At 55.2% G+C, this 17,600-nt stretch overlaps 1 protein-coding gene across 2 annotated transcripts in view; it reads left to right on the top strand.

Moving 5' to 3' along the window:
- INPP5A (inositol polyphosphate-5-phosphatase A) overlaps positions 1 to 17,600 on the top strand; it is a 43,541-nt gene continuing 25,941 nt past the window's right edge. Inside the window, exons 1-4 of one of the 2 annotated variants that reach the window (XM_032952467.2) lie at positions 1 to 322; positions 5,957 to 5,998; positions 11,978 to 12,078; positions 13,562 to 13,649. In XM_032952467.2, coding sequence (XP_032808358.1) covers positions 233 to 322; positions 5,957 to 5,998; positions 11,978 to 12,078; positions 13,562 to 13,649 — 321 coding nt within the window. In that variant the 5' untranslated portion in view covers positions 1 to 232. The remainder of the gene's footprint in view (positions 323 to 5,956; positions 5,999 to 11,977; positions 12,079 to 13,561; positions 13,650 to 17,600) is intronic. The other variant, XM_032952468.2, reaches the window with a different exon arrangement.

Genomic DNA, 17,600 nt, shown 5'->3' with positions numbered 1-17,600 from the left:
ATGACGTCACTCGCTTTTGACGTCATCGCGCTCGGCGCAAGACCCAAAGGAGGAGGCGGCACGGGGTCGCGGCCGCGATGCGCGGGACCCCGGGCGACGTGGGGCCGCTGTGACCCCCCCCTCCTCTACACTCTAGCGCAGACGAGGAGACGACGAGGAGGAGGACGACGACGAGGTGGAGGACGAGGAAGACGACGCGGGGCGATCGAGCGAGGACGAGCGGCCGGGTGGAATGGCGGCGGCCGAGCGATCCGGGAGGCCGCGGTCCGGCGGACCCCGACTCCTCCTCGTCACGGCCAACGTCGGCTCCATGTTCGAGGATGTGAGGCTCCGCTCGCACGGGTCACTCGGTCGATAGGTCACGGGGGTCAGTAGGTCCCGGGGGTCGGGGATGCGCGAGGCAAGTAATAGGGTGGAGTGTCGGGTTGGGAGCGCGAGGGCCGTGTCGGTGGCGCCCGCGGCCCCGCGTCAACACGGCGGGGGGGGCAAGGGCGGCGCGTAGCCTCTACCTGGCGACGGCGACGACGCAGCCGCAGCAGCAGCAGCACCTGGCACCGGAGCTGACACGGCAGCTGACACTTGGCATAGTAGCTGACAGTACGTAGCATAGTAGCTGTACACCGTAGCTGACACCGGACCTGACATAGCAAGCTGGCAACTGGCATAGTAGCTGACGGCAGACGCGACACCAGACACAGTACGTGACACATTGCTTGACAACAGCTGGCATAGTAGCTGACACAGTATCTCACACAGTGACACCGCATAGGCAAACACGCGTGCCTGACATGGTACCTGACACGGTACCTGACACCAATACCTAACATACTTGCCCCGCGTATCTAAAAATCTAGGGCGCATGCTTGACATAGCACCTGACTGACCCCACATACCGGACACGGTACGTGACACGGTGCCTGCACCACCCTTGAGAGAAGAGGACGGTAGGTACCCCACTCGCCCCGATTCCTGCCTCACCTCGCCTGCCTCACCTGCCTCACCTGCCTCGCCTCGCCTGCCTCACCTGCCTCACCTGCCTCACCTGCCTCACCTCGCCTGCCTCACCTGCCTCACCTCACCTACCTCACCTGCCTCGCCTGCCTCACCTGCCTCACCTCGCCTGCCTCACCTGCCTCACCTCACCTGCCTCACCTCACCTACCTCACCTGCCTCGCCTGCCTCACCTCGCCTGCCTCACTTCACCTGCCTCACCTCGCCTGCCTCACTTCACCTGCCTCACCTCACCTACCTCACCTGCCCCGCCTTCCTCGCCTCGCCTGCCTCACCTGCCTCAGCTCGCCTGCCTCGCCTCACCTGCCTCACCTGCCTCACCTGCCTCGCCTCACCTGCCTCACCTCGCCTGCCTCACCTGCTTCGCCTCACTTGCCTCACCTCACCTGCCTCGCCTCACCTGCCTCGCCTCACTTGCCTCGCCTGCCTCACCTCCGCTCACCTGCCCCGCCTGCCTCGCCTCGCCTGCCTCACCTGCACTGTAACGCCACGGGGGCTATGTGGACAGGTGGTGTCCGTGTTGTTGTCTTTGTTATTTGAGCGGTGGTAGTTAGTGGTAGTTGTTATATTTCAGTGGTGGTTGTTGTGGTTTTGGTTCCTGAACCGTGTGTTGCGCCTTTGCATGGAGTCACGAAGCACATTGTTTTGGAACCCCGAGGCCTATATGTCTCGATGCTGACGACGTCGCAAGTATCCTGCAAAGGTACACATGGGTACGTGCAGGTGTCTGGCTGATCGTGTCTGGCTTGCTGGGGTGGTAACGATTAGAAAACGCTCTACATATGGGTGCTTGGTTATTCACGGGTACGTTCGCAAGGGGTTACACACCGAGGTACTTGGGAAACTAACAGGTACATAGGCAGGTACATTGGTACTTGCAATTACATTCAAACGTAAATGAAAACTGCACGGATACACACGGGTGCTTTGGAATCACATGGGCACATACCGAGGTGCACAGGTATTTATAGATACATATGCACACAGGTACACACAGGTATTATACATACGTAGGTACACAGGTGCATGGACTCATACGTAGGTACTTACACGGGTATGCACGAGTATATTACAAATTAAACGCACGGGTGTAAAGGTACATGGGTGCACGCATGTACTCACACACCGGTACTCACGGATACACCGGTATACATACACAGGTAGACACCCACGAAGGTACAGGGCCCACAACAATAACAAACAAAAAACGCCTAAGATGTCGTTTCCTTCATGTTGTACGTTGCGGTTGGCCGTGTGGAAAATGGAAAATATTTTCCCTCGGGCTGGGTAAATGTTACACGTGTATGCGTGCGTACGTGCGTGTGCCTGTGTGTAGGGAGTGGTAGTGGGTAGTGGTTGGCGCACTGCTGCGCTGCAAACGTGGCGACCCGAGTTCGATTCCCGCTCACGACCAACACCAGTGACTTATACGAACCCCTCCTGGGCCACCTCTTGTTCGACTCAGCCTCAAATGAGTACTTGGAGCGATGTGTGAACATCGCCACTTGGGAGACAAAGGCGGCCGTGCGTGGTGCTAGCCACCCACCGCCTCGTGTGGCATACCAACCCTTCATAGGTGCTCGCTAACAGCACTTGCTTCTACAGTCTGTGAAGGTTGTACGAGTGATCTTTGTGTGTAAACATCACCGCCGGGTAAACAAAGGTGGCCGAGGATGGTGCTGGTCACCCTTTTGTGCCATTCCGGCCTTAATAGATGCTCGCTAACATGAATATCCCCGACAGTCTTGTTACAGTTCATACGGGGGATGTTTGTTTTTTGTACTTGTGTGCATGTATACGTGTGTGCACTTGCTGTGTGTGTATGTGTGCACGTGTTCATGTTTATGTACCCGTACACTCTTAGGTCCATGTATTCGTGCAACGTGTATACACGTGAGTGCGTCTGTATGTACGGCACCTGCGGGTGTGCCGCGCTGTTTGTGTGACATTAACAAAAGGGCTGAAGGAATGGAAAACTGGAATGGCACGGGTGGGTTTATTTGTAAAGTTCAGCCACTTCCGTGTGCTCGCACACACAAGAGGCACAGTGCAGCGTCTCGGCCAAAAAGCAGCCACACTTCAGTGCAATGATGGACATCAGTGGCCCAGAGTCGGTGGCCTACGTGGAGCCACGAGTGTCACGGGCGGCACCCAGTCGAGAAAGTCATCATCGTCGTTGCCGTGGGCTCACGACAATGAAACGGAGCTCGGTGTCGTTAGAGAGGGGAATACCATTGGACCAATCTCCGCGACCGACATCAGTTATTCGTGTCAGTGAACAAGTGCTAGTTGTAGGACTGTGTGAGCGCTGCTCTCTCAAGTTAATTACTTTTGAGTTTTGAGCGCCCGATTTTTAAGAGGGGTAGGAGGTTGGGATCAGCTCGCTCGCCGGTGCTGAACGAGGCATCGCAGGCTTGCGAGAGGTGAAGACCGGCGCCTTTAGAGAGGCCTCCATCCAGCAGTGGATTGATCATGGCTGGTGATAAGCTTACAACAATCAAATGGAGCTCGGTGTTTGAGAAGCAGAATCGGTGACCAACATCACTTACCGGTGTCTCTGACCCACATCTGTGGCTGCTGTGCAGTGTGATGGCATGGCAGTGATTGCCTGCCTGTCCCTGTCTGCTTATATGGCTGCCTTGCTGCTTGCCTCACTGTGCCTGGCTAGTAGTCAAGGTCCATTGGGAGGTCCCTCCTGCTCGTGCAGATATGAGACTCACTGACCAATGTCCAATGTCATCGACCAGAATTAGTGGCCTGTTGCTATCTAAAATGATATGGCCACGAGTTTGACTCTTGAGTTGGCGGTCTAAAACAAGGCGGGGTGCGTGATACACCCATGGTGTGCTGATGTGTCAACTGACATGCAAAGTGCGATGGCAGGACCGATCCAATGGCCTGTCCCCATGCCATGCCTGTCTCGGTGTCTTCCCGTGTGAAATCTTCTAATTTCTCGAACTGCCTCTGTGTCCACTTGCCAGCGCTGTCTATTCTGCCTGCTTCTCGCCCCTTCCCTAATTATCTCCGTGTCTCCCTGCCTGTCTGCTAGACTGCATCCCTGTCACCCTGGGTTGCCAAGGTCCCATCAGAGTTCCCATCTGCCCGTGCAGCTGCGGCTTCTAGAGGGTGGGGCCCACCACTGGCCGCATAGTTCATTGTGCGTTTTGTGGGTGCCCTGTAAGGTCATATGTCAGGCTCCATGCATCATGATCAGCAGCCGTGATCGATCCACTGCTGAATGAAGGCCTCCCTAAGCCGTGGCTATTTTTCACGGTCCTGCAACGTAATGATCTGTCTAGCACCTGCGCACGAGCTGATGTCAATGCTCCCATCCTGGCGATCGATTTTCCTTTCACGAGCATTTCCTCCTTTGCGCTCCCACTCCATCGTTAGTCTCGACCACCGACCGTCGTCTCTCTTGTCGACGTGTCTGGCCCAAGCCCCCACTTACTTTTCTCAACTAATCAAAATATGACATCTCTCATTTGTGTATGCTATCTAATCTGCAGTTTCCTCTTCCTGTATCTCAGTGCAATTCCAGGCACGCATCTCAGCATTCTACCTTGCGCACCTATTCAAATTTGGTCGCATTTGTTTTGGCAGTGTTCACATTCCTGAAAAGCTTGTGTCACAGTAGCTGATCTCAAACTGACTGAAAAAACAATTTTAATATTGAAATATCCCCTCGCACCGCCAGGACGCCTGGAGAGCCGTAATGTTCTTTCATGAGGCGGGGAAGTCGATCGACACTGGTCATCTTCACGTCGAGGCTGGTTAAGGGAGCGAGCGAGTCACGGCTTAAGGTGTAGCCTGGTGATGAATACCCAAATCTCTCCCGGGGTGAATGATCGAAGCGCGGGGTAGCGTTACCGTGTCGTCTGTGGATTTTGAGACCGGTGAGCGCAGTAGCGGGGTGGTAAGCGAGCGTGGTGAGTGGCTCACACGGGGTGGTGAGCGAGCGTGGTGAGTGGCTCGCACGGGGTGGTGAGCGAGCGTGGTGAGTGGCTCACACGGGGTGGTGAGCGAGCGAGCATGGGGTAACTTGAGCGCAGAGCCTCTGGCGTCAGCAGTGCTTAACAGGAGAGGCCATTCACTTTCACCGCATACGTCACCGCCGTGTCGCTGTTTCTACCCTGCTTAGGCCTTAATTGGTGTTGGGGGACCAAGAGGGGAATCATTAGAGCTCGGACGTCTTGCTAATTAGACGAGGCGTGCACATTAAGTAGAGCTGGGATTCGGCGTGAACAATTAAGATCCAGGCAACGGCAGTCGATAGTGAGGGGTGAGAGACTTCGTGGTGCCACGGCTTCGTGGTGCCACGGCCGTGTGGTGCCACTCCCGGTGTGATGACTGTGTTGTGAATGTTGTGTTGTGTGACAGCCGTGTGTTGTGATGCCTACGAGTGACGGCAGCGCAGTGTGAAAGCTGTGTGTTCTGACGTCTCTTGGTGCGTCTGTTCTCTGGTGTGACAGCTGTGTTGTGTGGCAGTGGTGTGACATTACAGCAGCACGGTGTGACGGCTGTGTTGTGTCATGGCGGTGTGGCGGATGTTTCCCGTTGGGGTGTGACAGCTTTGCGGTGTGACAACTTCCTGATATAACTACTGCTGGGCGAGAACGTTTGTGGCGTCACCGCTATAATAACGAGAGCTTGGTGGTATGACGGCTGTGCGGTGCGGCGACTGTTGTATGACGCCGACCGCTCGCACGCCGCCTTCGCTGGTGATGACATACGCGGTAAAATCGAAGTTGCGGCGCCATTCCTGTCGATCGCTCTCGCTGGCGCCATTCGGCGAGGTGTTGTCATCGAACCGGTACAGCCCCGGTTAGTGCCACCGCTCGCAACGACACAAACGTGCCAGGGCAATCATGCCCTGCACTGCTGCTGCTGTTGCTGCTGTTGCTGCCATGCTGGTCTCAGCCTGAGCATTGTTTTTTTTTTGCAGACCGAACATTTGCAGACAAACTGGCTCCAGGAGTTTTACAAGGTGGGTGACATGGAAGTGTGTGTTGGTGTCATTTGTGTTTTTGTTCGGTGCTTCCGCGTCGCTGCTGTTGTTGACATTGGTGGTCAGCGTGCTTCTCGTCGTCCACCTCGTCCTTCACAACTCGACTGCTGCAACTCTCTCCTCTACGGCCTCCCCTCCAATCCCTCACCTCCTCCACACACTCCTCACCTCCGCACGTCGCTGGTCTCCCCGCGTCTCCAAACTCCGCAGATTCTGCACCCGCGAAATGGGCCCATGTGACCCCACGACTCCGACCTCTGCCCTGGCTCCCGATCCAATCCCGGATCAATTCCGACATCGCACTCACTTTCTACAAGATCCCCCATGGACTCCCCCTGGCTAGCCGCTCTCCCCTTTCGTCTCACTTTACTCCCCTCCGCGCACTCTCCTACCTCTCTCCTCTCATTTCACTCTCATATCTCTCTCCTGTCATCTCACTCTGCTTCCCACCACACACTCTTCTACCTCTCCCCTCTCGTCTCACTTTCTGTGGAATCCCCCATTCAACCTTCATTCGGTCATTCTCCTCTGCTGCCCCCATGGTCTGTCACTTCCTTCCCCCAGCCGTCCGTGCTGGCGACTCCATGCCCCTCTACAAGTCTAGGCTCAAAGCCTTTGACCGTTTTATTATACAAAACAAAAACATATATAACACGCACATTAGGGGTGTGAATACGTACCAATTCACTCCCATGATGGCTCAATGAATCCCTGCTCGTGATTCAATTGAAGAATCGATAGTTTATTTTCCTATTATCAACTCGGACAATTGACCAGCGGGTGTCAGACCACGCTCGGGCGACCCCCCGCAATGACCCACACGGCACGTGGAGGCCACCGCGCGCCTCAGCAGCCAGACAAGACACACAAATGGCTGCGAGTTAACATTGAACGTGCGCAATTGGCTCCCCCGTAAGCCAATTCGATGTCACCCGCCGTGCCGGAGTCTCTAAGCGGCAATTGGCATCGACGTAAAATCGATGCCCGAGAGCGGGATCAGATCGCTGCACCCTTTCGAACAAAACTCCCCGCGGAAGCGTCCTGCGCCGCACCGCGTTTGAATTCCAGTCTCCCACGATCGTGTCGCCTGCGGCTGACTCCCCACTCCCTCCCACCCAAGGCGTTTGTGATCATGGATAAAACGCGGGCACGTGCCTCGTCGTGTCGCCCGTTTAAATTTTGACGGATTCCACGCGGCGTACTGCCGCTGGCCCGTCGTGTGCTGTCCGTCAAAGGTCGCCCGAGATACCAGCCCCCGGGCTCGGGAGCTCGGCTACGATTGGTCGGCCGCTTTGTGCTCAAGGCTTCCCCACTCCTTCTTCCCGCAGGCCTGGCCGAGCCCGTGTGATCACCCACGTGATTTATAAAAGCAGCGTCTGCCCTGGCCAAATGTTGTGATGTCATTTTCACCCCAATAATAAGAATAACAGCAATGGCAATCGGGATGAGGGATGGCGCAGTGGTTTGTGCGCACTGCACTACGAACCTCATGACGAGTTTGAGTTCCAGCCAAGGCAAACATCAGCATGTATGTATGATGTTGAACTTATTTCGCACCATAGCCAACCGCGCTAACCATGACGAGAGATGTCTGAACCGGTTGTGTGCGCCCCGCCCTTCGCCAGCCAGCGTGGAGAAGTATAGTCGGCCAATCCCCGTTACTGTCAGGGCACGTGGAGGCCTTCATCTAGCATTGTACAAATGGGTGCAAGTGGATGGACACCATTCATTGTATTTATGCAGGAGAGTCTCACTGAGTCTCGAAGGATCCTTTTTTTAGACGGGCCCTGCTATATTGGGATGTTTGGCCAATTCCTTTTTAAATAAGGAGCGCTCTGCTTCTTCCTCGTGGCATTATTCCCAGTCGTGTGAGCTCAGCTGCCTTCCTGCTCCTCCTCCTCCAAAACCGCCATGGGCCATCACCCCCCACATCCACTCCACAGTCCTGCACGTCCTCGTCTCACCACGTCTGTCGATAGGCCTCACTCTTGGCCTCCGCCCACGCCCTGGTGCTTCCGTGGTCGGCACTGTCTGCAATGCGACGGCTGCGGTCACCAGAGCGTGACGCTAGATCAACGCTGCTCCCGTTGCACCGCCGATTCGCGGGCACCATCACCGAATTGCACCCAGCCTCCGCGAAGGCTGCTGAATGTCTTTAATGGCCTCGATACACACACACACAGATGTCACGTTGCTAGTTTGATCATAAAGGTTTTTGGGTTAGATCGCATTAGTATAAATGTGGGCTGAAGTAGTAAACAATTGGCACGTTGTTTACGTGACAAACCTTGCTGGCTGTGTCGGGTGGTGGAGGGTTACGACACATACTTACGCGATCTACCCCAAAAACCTTTACGATGAATAATATTGGTCGCGAAAGCTATCTGTTAAACTGTTGCTAGTTTCATCGTGCCATACAAGAGAAGAAGAACTGGTAAGAAACTGGATTTTTCGCATAGTACCCACGACAGACGACAGTGATGGGGCTGCACAGATGGGTTCACGACGCCGATTTATTATCATGCCTTCTCATAGCTACTTGGTAGCCCAGAGCATTGGTGAGTTTAGCAAATCCCCCTTGTGATCCGCCAACCCTTGCCTCCGCAGCGCTTGATCACAGATGCACGCTTGCGCTGTACAAATGTAGGTCCCGAGAGTGTGTGTGGGTTGTGGTGGCGCAGTGTAAGAATTATTTATATATATTGTTGCATTTGTTTACTCCGGAAAGCGTCACCGAGTCTCACGACTGGCTTGTAAGGAGGGTTCTGCCAAGTTATCCCCTCTCTTCATTCACAGCACGTTGCACTTTTGAGTTCCACTCCCGACCACAGCCAGCCATCCAAACTGCTGCTGGGCCTCCCTTTAGACCAACTCGGCATTAAATTAGGAGCTGATTCCATACGTAAACGTTAGCACCAGGGGGACAGAGGCGGCTCTGCTGCCATTCATTGGTGCATGTGAACAGCACTTGCCGCAACAAGCTATCCAGGCTTCACGGGGGATTTTTGTCTTTGTGTGTTTGTGGCGGCATTAATGCATTGGTTAGCACGCTGCGCTATGAAACTGGTGACCCGAGTTCAATTCTCGCTCATGACAGTGACGATTATCTGAACGAGTCTAAGGCCTCTTCGAGGTCGACTTAGTCTCAGTTGAGTACTGCACCTGGTGCGATTGGTAAACATTGCCACTGGGGAGACAAAGACGGCCGGGCATGGGGATGGTCACCCGCCCCCTCGTGTGCCGTAAGCGATCGCTAACAGCTCTTGCCCCAACAGCTTGTTAAGGCTATATGGGGGATATTTATGTGTGTGCACACGCATGTAAGCGCGTGTGCAAATGTACTCGTGTGTGAATGCTCGTCGGGGAGGGGCAGGACACGGAGCGCCGCTTCCTGGCGCCGTGCTCGTGGGAAGGATGCTCACGCGGGAAAACAATTGCGCTGCGCTATTTATAGACTCGTCTCTCGTTAGCGAGGCCCCCCGCTGTGCTTCGTCGCGCCTCCGTGCCCCGCTCGTAGCCCTCCGCCCCCCCCCCCGTTAACGGAAGACGTTACTCAGAAGCAGAAAAAAAACGACGTTGAACGTCACTTTTGTCTCGAAGCTGCGCACCTGGGCCGCCCGGCTGCATTTACGGCTTGGTAAAATGAGAGAGAAAACAGCAGTAAAGTTACGGCCGATGGCGTCATTATGGCACGTTAATATTAACAAAGCTCAGCTGTGGTGGCATCGCTCGAGTGCTGCGGTGGAGAACAGAGATGCTGGGACACCGGAAAGACGCTGGGAGTCACTGGGGAGACACCCGTGGACAGGGGAGACACTGAGATCCCCAGGCTGGCGCTCGCACCGTTTCTCGCTCTGTCCCTCGCACCGTTTCTCGCTCTGTCCCTCGCGCTGCCTCCACACGGACCCACAGGAACCGCCTTTGCCCATGGCTGGGCTTGGGGGGGGGGGGGCGGTTTTTGGGGGGGTGGAGGCGGTGGAGAGGGATGGAGGGGGAGGGAGGCTAGTGGGGGGGGGGGGGGCCCTCTCTCCGGAGTGAGCACCGCCCTGCTGCGCCACGCGCCATGCGGGACGTTGCGATGCTTCACCTTATTTATTGTAACGCGTCGGGTTTTGTAAACGGGCGCTCCGCGGTGTTTGTGTCGTCTCGATGGACGCTCATCCGCAGGTGCTGACCTCTCCCGCCCGTTGTTTGAGGTTCGTGCCTTTGGGTCGGTCGGGTGCCCGTGGAGAGAAGAAGCCGCTCGCTTGCCCGGTCCCCGTGCATACGTGCTTGCTCCTGAGCACAGCCCAGCTATTAATAGCATTAATTGCCTGCGCTCTGTAGGAATGCGCCCAGTGTGAACTAGTCTGGCCTCTGGCCCCTATAAGGAGAGTCCTGCCCACTCGCTCTGCGGAAAGTCAAATATTTGTCCTGGAGCAGACCCTGCCATTGCCAGGGCTGGGGGCCCCATCTTATCAGCGATTGGCGTTCACGGTGAATAGCTTGAATTGTGGACCCGCCGTGCGTGCGTGCCTGCGTGCATCAGGTGGCCTTTTAGAGTCTCTCAGTTTCGTCGTGTCCGCATCTCCTTACACAGGACACGTCTGTCTCGTGTCTCCCCCGGACACTTGCCCAACCCATATACACAACCACCTCGTGTCTTCTGGACGTGTCCGTCCTTTGCCTCCTTCTGACTCCGTCTATCTCCCCCAGACGCACACGTTCACCTGCGTCTCCCAGACACCACACCCATCCACCCCGTGTCTTCTAGAGACACATCCACGCTTTGTCTTACTCAGACCCATACATTTACCCCGTCCTCCCTAAGACACCAGACATCTCCATCCTGCGTGTACTGGACCCTTGTCCCCACGCTGTGTGCCCACCCCGTGTCTCCCCAGCCACCGCACACATTAACCCTGTTGCTTCTGGACACTTGTACACCCTGTGTGTCCATGCTGCATCTCCCCACACACCAGACACGCCCACCCTTTGACCTGACACACGCCCCAACCCAGTGTGTCCGCCTTGTGTCTAGCCAGACACCTGACGCACGTCAACCACTGATGTCCTCTGGACGTAACATGCACCATGTTGTTCCTCCACACCGTGCCTTCTGGACGCTTGTGTCCAACCTGCGTCTCCCCTTAGGCCAGCAACGTCCTCCCCTCCTGTGTACACGCCGACCCAATGCGTTGTCGCGCTGTCTCCTGGACGTGAGCCAAGGTGGCTTTACCGCTTACCTATGATACGACAGCCCCGTGCCGCTCACGAGAAAACACAGCATCGCTAGGTGATAAAATGTGTTTTTCTGTTGAGAGATCCTGCCGGGAACTAAATCTCTCGCCCGCACCAATGTCCTCTTTTGGACATCACCCACAAGCCTTCTTTCACTTTCTCGTCGTATCTCAATTACTCATCAGTGTCTTTCCAAAACAAACCCGCTACAATCCAAACCTAAATCCCGCTAATTGCATCGTGGCATTAAATCAGTCGCTTTCTCTTATAGGTGTGCATGTGCACGCGCGCGTATGCGTTTAACGAGCGCCGTTCAAAGATGATTACATAAAATAACGGCGCGTTGCCTTGTGAAGCTTATTCTGTGCGTGGTGCCAAGGGCCTCTTGCCACAGGGTGGCGAGAGGGATTAACCAACAGCCCTGCTGCATCTGCAGACGTCCCTCACACGTCCCTGCTGTGTCTGCGTTCGTCTATAATATCCCCGCTGCTGCATCTTTATACATCTCTCATACATCCCTGCTGTATCTGCATACGTCCCTCATATCCTTGCTGCCTCTGTATAAGTCTCTCACACGTCCCTGCTGCATCTGGGTAAGTCTCTAATATCCCCGCTGCGTCTTTATACGTCTCTCACACGTCCCTGCTGCGTCTGCACACTCATAGCCCTGCTGCATTTTCATAGGTCTCATATCCCTGCTGCGTGTACACTCTGCTCACGACCTTGCCGCGTTCACAGACGGTGCACAGCCAGGGGCCCCAGCTGGTGGCGGTGCACTGCCAGGAGGTCGGGGGGAAGAACTACGAGGAGTCGATGGCGAACGTCGAGATGTTTGTCAAGTGAGTGAGCGCGTTGCTCGCAAAGCCGTGCCGCGTGGGCCGCACTGCCTCTACCCACACGGCCCACTCAGTCCACACTGCCTCTACCCACACGGCCCACTCGGTCCACACTGCCTCTACCCACACGGCCCACACGGTCCACACTGCCTCTACCCACTCGGTCCACTCAGTCCACACTGCCTCTACCCACACGGCCCACGCTGTCCACACTGCCTCTACCCACACGGCCCACGCTGTCCACACTGCCTCTACCCACATGGTCCACACTGCCTCTACCCACTCGGTCCACACTGCTTCTACCCACTCGGTCCACTCAGTCCACACTGCCTCTACCCACTCGGTCCACACTGCCTCTACCCACACGGCCCACTCGGTCCACACTGCCTCTACCCACACGGCCCACTCGGTCCACACTGCCTCTACCCACTCGGTCCACACTGCCTCCACCCACACGGCCCACTCGGTCCACACTGCCTCTACCCACTCGTTCCACACTGCCTCTACCCACTCGGTCCACACTGCCTCTACCCACGCGTCCCACTCAGTCCACACTGCCTCTACGCACTCGGTCCACACGGTCCACACTGCCTCTACCCACTCGGTCCACATGGTCCACACTGCCTCTACCCACTCGGTCGACACTGCCTTTACCCACACGGCCCACTCGGTCCACACTGCCTCTACCCACACGGTCCACACGGTCCACACTGCCTCTACCCACTCGGTCCACACGGTCCACACTGCCTCTACCCACTCGGTCCACATGGTCCACATTGCCTCTACCCACTCGGTCCACACTGCCTCTACCCACTCGGTCCACACGGTCCACACTGCCTCTACCCACTCGGTCCACACGGTCCACACTGCCTCTACCCACTCGGTCCACACAGTCCACACTGCCTCTACCCACTCGGTCCACATGGTCCACACTGCCTCTACCCACATGGCCCACTCGGTCCACACTGCCTCTACCCACTCGGTCCAATCAGTCCACACTGCCTCTACCCACACGGCCCACTCAATCCACACTGTCTCTACCCACTCTGTCCACACTGCCTCTACCCACTCGGTCCACACTGTCTCTACCCACACGGCCCACTCGATCCACACTGCCTCTTCCCACTCGATCCACACTGCCTCTACCCACACGGTCCACACTGCCTCTACCTACATGGTCCACACTGCCTCTACCCACACGGCCCACTCGATCCACACTGCCTCTTCCCACACGGCCCACTCGATCCACACTGCCTCTAACCACGCAGTCCACACGACCCACACGGTCCATGTGGGTCAGCAAACATCAGGATTAGGGGAGACAAATTTGGGGGGGTCGCTGGCCGGGCAGTTGTTGCTGGCCACACCGCCCTCTCGCGTGCCATATTGTGCCGGCCTTCGTAGGTTTTCAATAACTGCACTTGCCTCAACACTCTGTTTGGTTACACAAGGGGGACTGGGGTGCCTTTGTCATTGTGCGTCCCAGGGAGCTGCTGTCCAGTGAGGAGATGCGGGAGTTCAACCGCGCGCGGGTCTACCTCGATGAGAACTACAAGTCCAAGGAACACTTCACGGTGAGCCAGACCCTCCAAGCCATGAGCCAGACCCTCTGAGCTGTGAGCCAGACACACTTGAGCCGTGAACCACATCTGCGTAGCCATGAGCCATACCTTCCTACCGAGCCGTGAACCATAGCGAGCCTGTAAACCACACCTACCGAGCCTTGAACCTAACCTATTGAGCAATGAGCCGCACCTACCAAGCGACACCCACCAGCTCTCAGTGTTATTCCCGAGGTCACAGGTGGTGGCGGTTGTGGGTTTTGTACGTGTACCCTTACCTGCTCCCACGCGAAGCCAAACACTTTACATAAGCGAATGACAATTCTCGTTACAGCTGATGGCAAATAAAAATCCTCGACTTAAGAATTAATACGATTGAAAAACAACGTACTGACGTCTACCAATAGATGGCGCTAGTACGTTATGTCTAAAGGATGATAAAGGGTTAATCTTTCCCGGTGACTGTTGGCCATGGCTCTCTGGTTGTGGATCGTGGAGCCCATTGAGATCCACCAGGATGGACCACAGTGCCTGCTGGATAAGGCACCACTGATCTGCCCGGTCGCAACATAATATTGGCAGTGTTTGTCGCCATCGTGCACACTTAGCGCATCCCTAGTCACACGCCTCATTTAAAGTCGCTATATAGGCTGTGATTATTATCACTATACCCGTCCACCCAAGCACAATTCGAAATATTGCAGCGATTTGTTTCAAGAATGTAATATTTAATCTTGGTGGCGGTGGCTATGCTGCCGCCGCCGCACGTGCTTTCTGCCCGTGATCCGGCACTGTGGAGGCAGCAGCAAGGGTTGGTGGATCACCGCACGGATGGGTTGTGAAGCTGCCAGTGTGCGTCGAGGAGGAGCCGTAACCCTGGCTCGCCAGGAGAAGGCAGTACAGCAAAGTGTAGACTAATCTCCATCTGTTCCATCTCTATGGGATAGTGTTGCTACCCCCCCCCCCCCTCACATGTGTGACGCTCAGGTTTTCTGCCACACGTTAATTGGCTGAAAACATCTTCGCTATATAGAGGACCGCAGAGCTTGGGCAGCGATTTTCGCCGGCTCCACCACTGCCTTCCTGCTCGGCTGTGGTTCCTGAGCGATTGCGAGATATGCAATATTCCTCTTCTTGTTTTGTGTTGTCTTGGTAGCTCGATTAGCCTGGACGTAGCTTGGAGCACACCGGTAACGTCCAGCGCATAGCTTTCGTGAACCCCACGTGAGTCGGGGAATGTTCCGAGGTGGAATCACGAACTGTTGTTAGACACCCGCAACGCGATTCGATGTGTGGTCGTGGGGGCGTAAGAATCGGTGTTAGCTTCGGTGAATCCGCTGCACGCAACGACCCACACGGTCGTCCTCAACGCGCGGTTCACCTCGCGGCCGCTAGGGAGCAGACTTTCCTTGCTTCACAAACTCTCCATCCTGTTAGCAGCAACAGCAGCAACGGCAACAGCTGTATCATCAACAGCTTCTGCCTCATCATCAGCAGCAGTAGCAGCGACAGCAGCAACTTTTGAGGTCATCGTTCTTATCATCAATGCCAACATTGTCATCATCAGCGGCATCAATATCCGCAGTGTCATCATCGCCACCATCATCCCATTTATCCTCTCCATCGTAATCAGCAACGATGGCAGCATGTTTCGTTTCGTGTTGATTGTCATTGTCTCCATCAGCCGCAGGAGCCCATTCAGCTCCATCATTAGCTGGTCATCAATAGCATCGGCATATTCAGCATGATCGTCATCACTCTTTTCATTATGTCTTTATCAGGCACAACATGTTGAACATTATATTTTTCATCTTCTTAATTTGTATCATGAGCTTCCAACAGAAACAGCATGTTTAGCAGCAGTATCATCATAATTCTCTTCAACGTCATCAGCGGTTGCATGGGATGAGAGGCACGGTGTAGGAGGATTAGACGGGACCGTTTAATTAGGGTTAGGGCCAGAGCTTAGGGCGAGTGCAGGATCCGAGTTGATGAGTGAGGGTGACGGGGGTGTGGTGGCGGTGGTGGTGGCGGCAGCGAGAGAACACCTGTGTGCCGGGCGGTAGAGCCGGGGAGATTTCCCCGAGAGATTCCCTCTCCCCCCACCGCCCCCCCCCCCCCTCAGATGATTTTCCCCGATAGCGGCGCTCCGTGTCCACGGGGCAGGAAATGAGCGCCGTTGTTTCGCGATGGGTGGCCGACAGTGGTGATGGCCGCACGCGCGCCCTCAATCACCCGCCGGCCCTTTATTCTGCAGCTGCCCGTGACGCCGTGCTGCTTTAATAAAGTTAATGTTATTTTTGCAATATGTGGGGCACGTAAATTACCTGCGACAGCTTGGCACGCGAGAGGGAGGCGAGCAGTGGAAATTCTATAAAGCGGGGGCCGGGCAGCGGCCGTGCTGGGTTGGCACGGTGTGTGTGCTGTGCCCGTGTTTGTGTGTGTGAGGGATGGTGCGTGTTTGTGTGCTGGGTGGCGCAGCGTGTGTGTGGTTGGGTGGCGTGCCGTGTGTGCTGTGCCCGTATTGTATGTGCGTGTAGAAGGGAGGGATGGCGCGTGTTTTTGTGGTGGTTGGCACAGCCTGTGTATGTGCTGGGTTTGTGTTTTGGGTGGCGTATGTGCTGTGCCTTTATTGTGTGCTCTGTGTGTGTGTGTGGGAGGGAGAGAGGGATGGTGCTTGTGTGTGTGTGCTGGGTGGCATGGCGTGTGTGTGTGCTGGGTGGCGTTGCGTGTGTGCTGTGCCCGTATTGTGCTCTATGTGTGGGAGGGACTTGTGTGTGGAGCGGGAGCGTATTGGTTCGCGCACTGCCCTACGGACCTAGCGACCCTATTTGCTTGGTAAGAGCAGTTTCCTCGAGAGTCTGTTAAAGGCTATTTGATGGATCTTTGTCTTTATGTGTTCTATGTATCCTGTCAGTATTGTCCTGGATGTGTGTGGCAGGGTCTGCGTGTTGGGGGTAGTGGGGAGCGGTAGTGTAGCGGTCAGCGCCCTGCGATACGAACCAGGCGATCTGAGTTCGATTTCCGTTCAGCACCAGTGCTGAATATCTGAACTGGTCCCTTGCCTCCCCTAGGTCGACTCAGCCTCAAATGAGTACTTGGTGTGGTGTGTAAGCATCGCCACTGGGGGAGGCTGTGGTACAGACGCACCCACCACTCACAGGGGACATTCACGGAGTGTGAACTCTCTCCGATTACGACCAAAATCTACACGCAACAGTACACGGTGATGGAACAGGTTTGGTTACGTTTCATGTTTACTTTATGGCACCATGGGCTGATTTATTAAAATATTAATCGTTTGATGGAACAAGAGTGGACATAAATACAACGGTGAGAGAAATGCAGGTACAGCTTACGATGGGCAGCAGCAGCAGCACATCTGATGAATGTGAGCCCATCACATCCACACTGCCCTCCGCTACTTCCTGACAGTTTCGTTTCATGATGTCACCCATTTCAAGACAACATTGAACTGGCGTGAGGTGTGACTCGGGCTCGTGATCGATGTAGCGATGAAATCAGCCCGTGTATCGGCACTCGATGGATTGCTAACCTCGTGAGAACGTGAGAGGTGGCAATGACTGGGGCCTTCATCCAGCAGTGGATGGATCATGGCTGCTGACGTTGATGGTAGTGTTGATCAGCCCCTCTGGTATCAGTGTTTTTTATGGTAATTTTACAATCCGTGTCGTCTGTGATTGGCTGGATTTCATCAACTGTTACGATGTAATATATATTTAAAAAACACCTTTCACGGAGTGTACTTGTTTATCCTGTTCGCGTAAAGGACGTGGACATTTCTGTTTGCCGTGTCAATTTTCCTCACTAAATTTATCAAACAAAGAAAAAATCACTTATTCAAACAAGACGGTGAATTGTAAACCCAGCATGAGCATACATCCAGGTACACGACAGACACCCCCTGTCACAACAGCATGTCCCAGGTCTCCATTGTGCAGG

This window comes from Petromyzon marinus, chromosome 11 (genome assembly GCF_048934315.1).
Source record: "Petromyzon marinus isolate PM22_M1 ecotype Great Lakes invasive population chromosome 11, UKy_Petmar_22M1.pri1.0, whole genome shotgun sequence".
Lineage (NCBI taxonomy): Eukaryota > Metazoa > Chordata > Hyperoartia > Petromyzontiformes > Petromyzontidae > Petromyzon > Petromyzon marinus.
The sequence above is the reverse complement of the archived record's forward strand: the minus strand, read 5'-3'. Positions and strand labels throughout refer to the sequence as shown.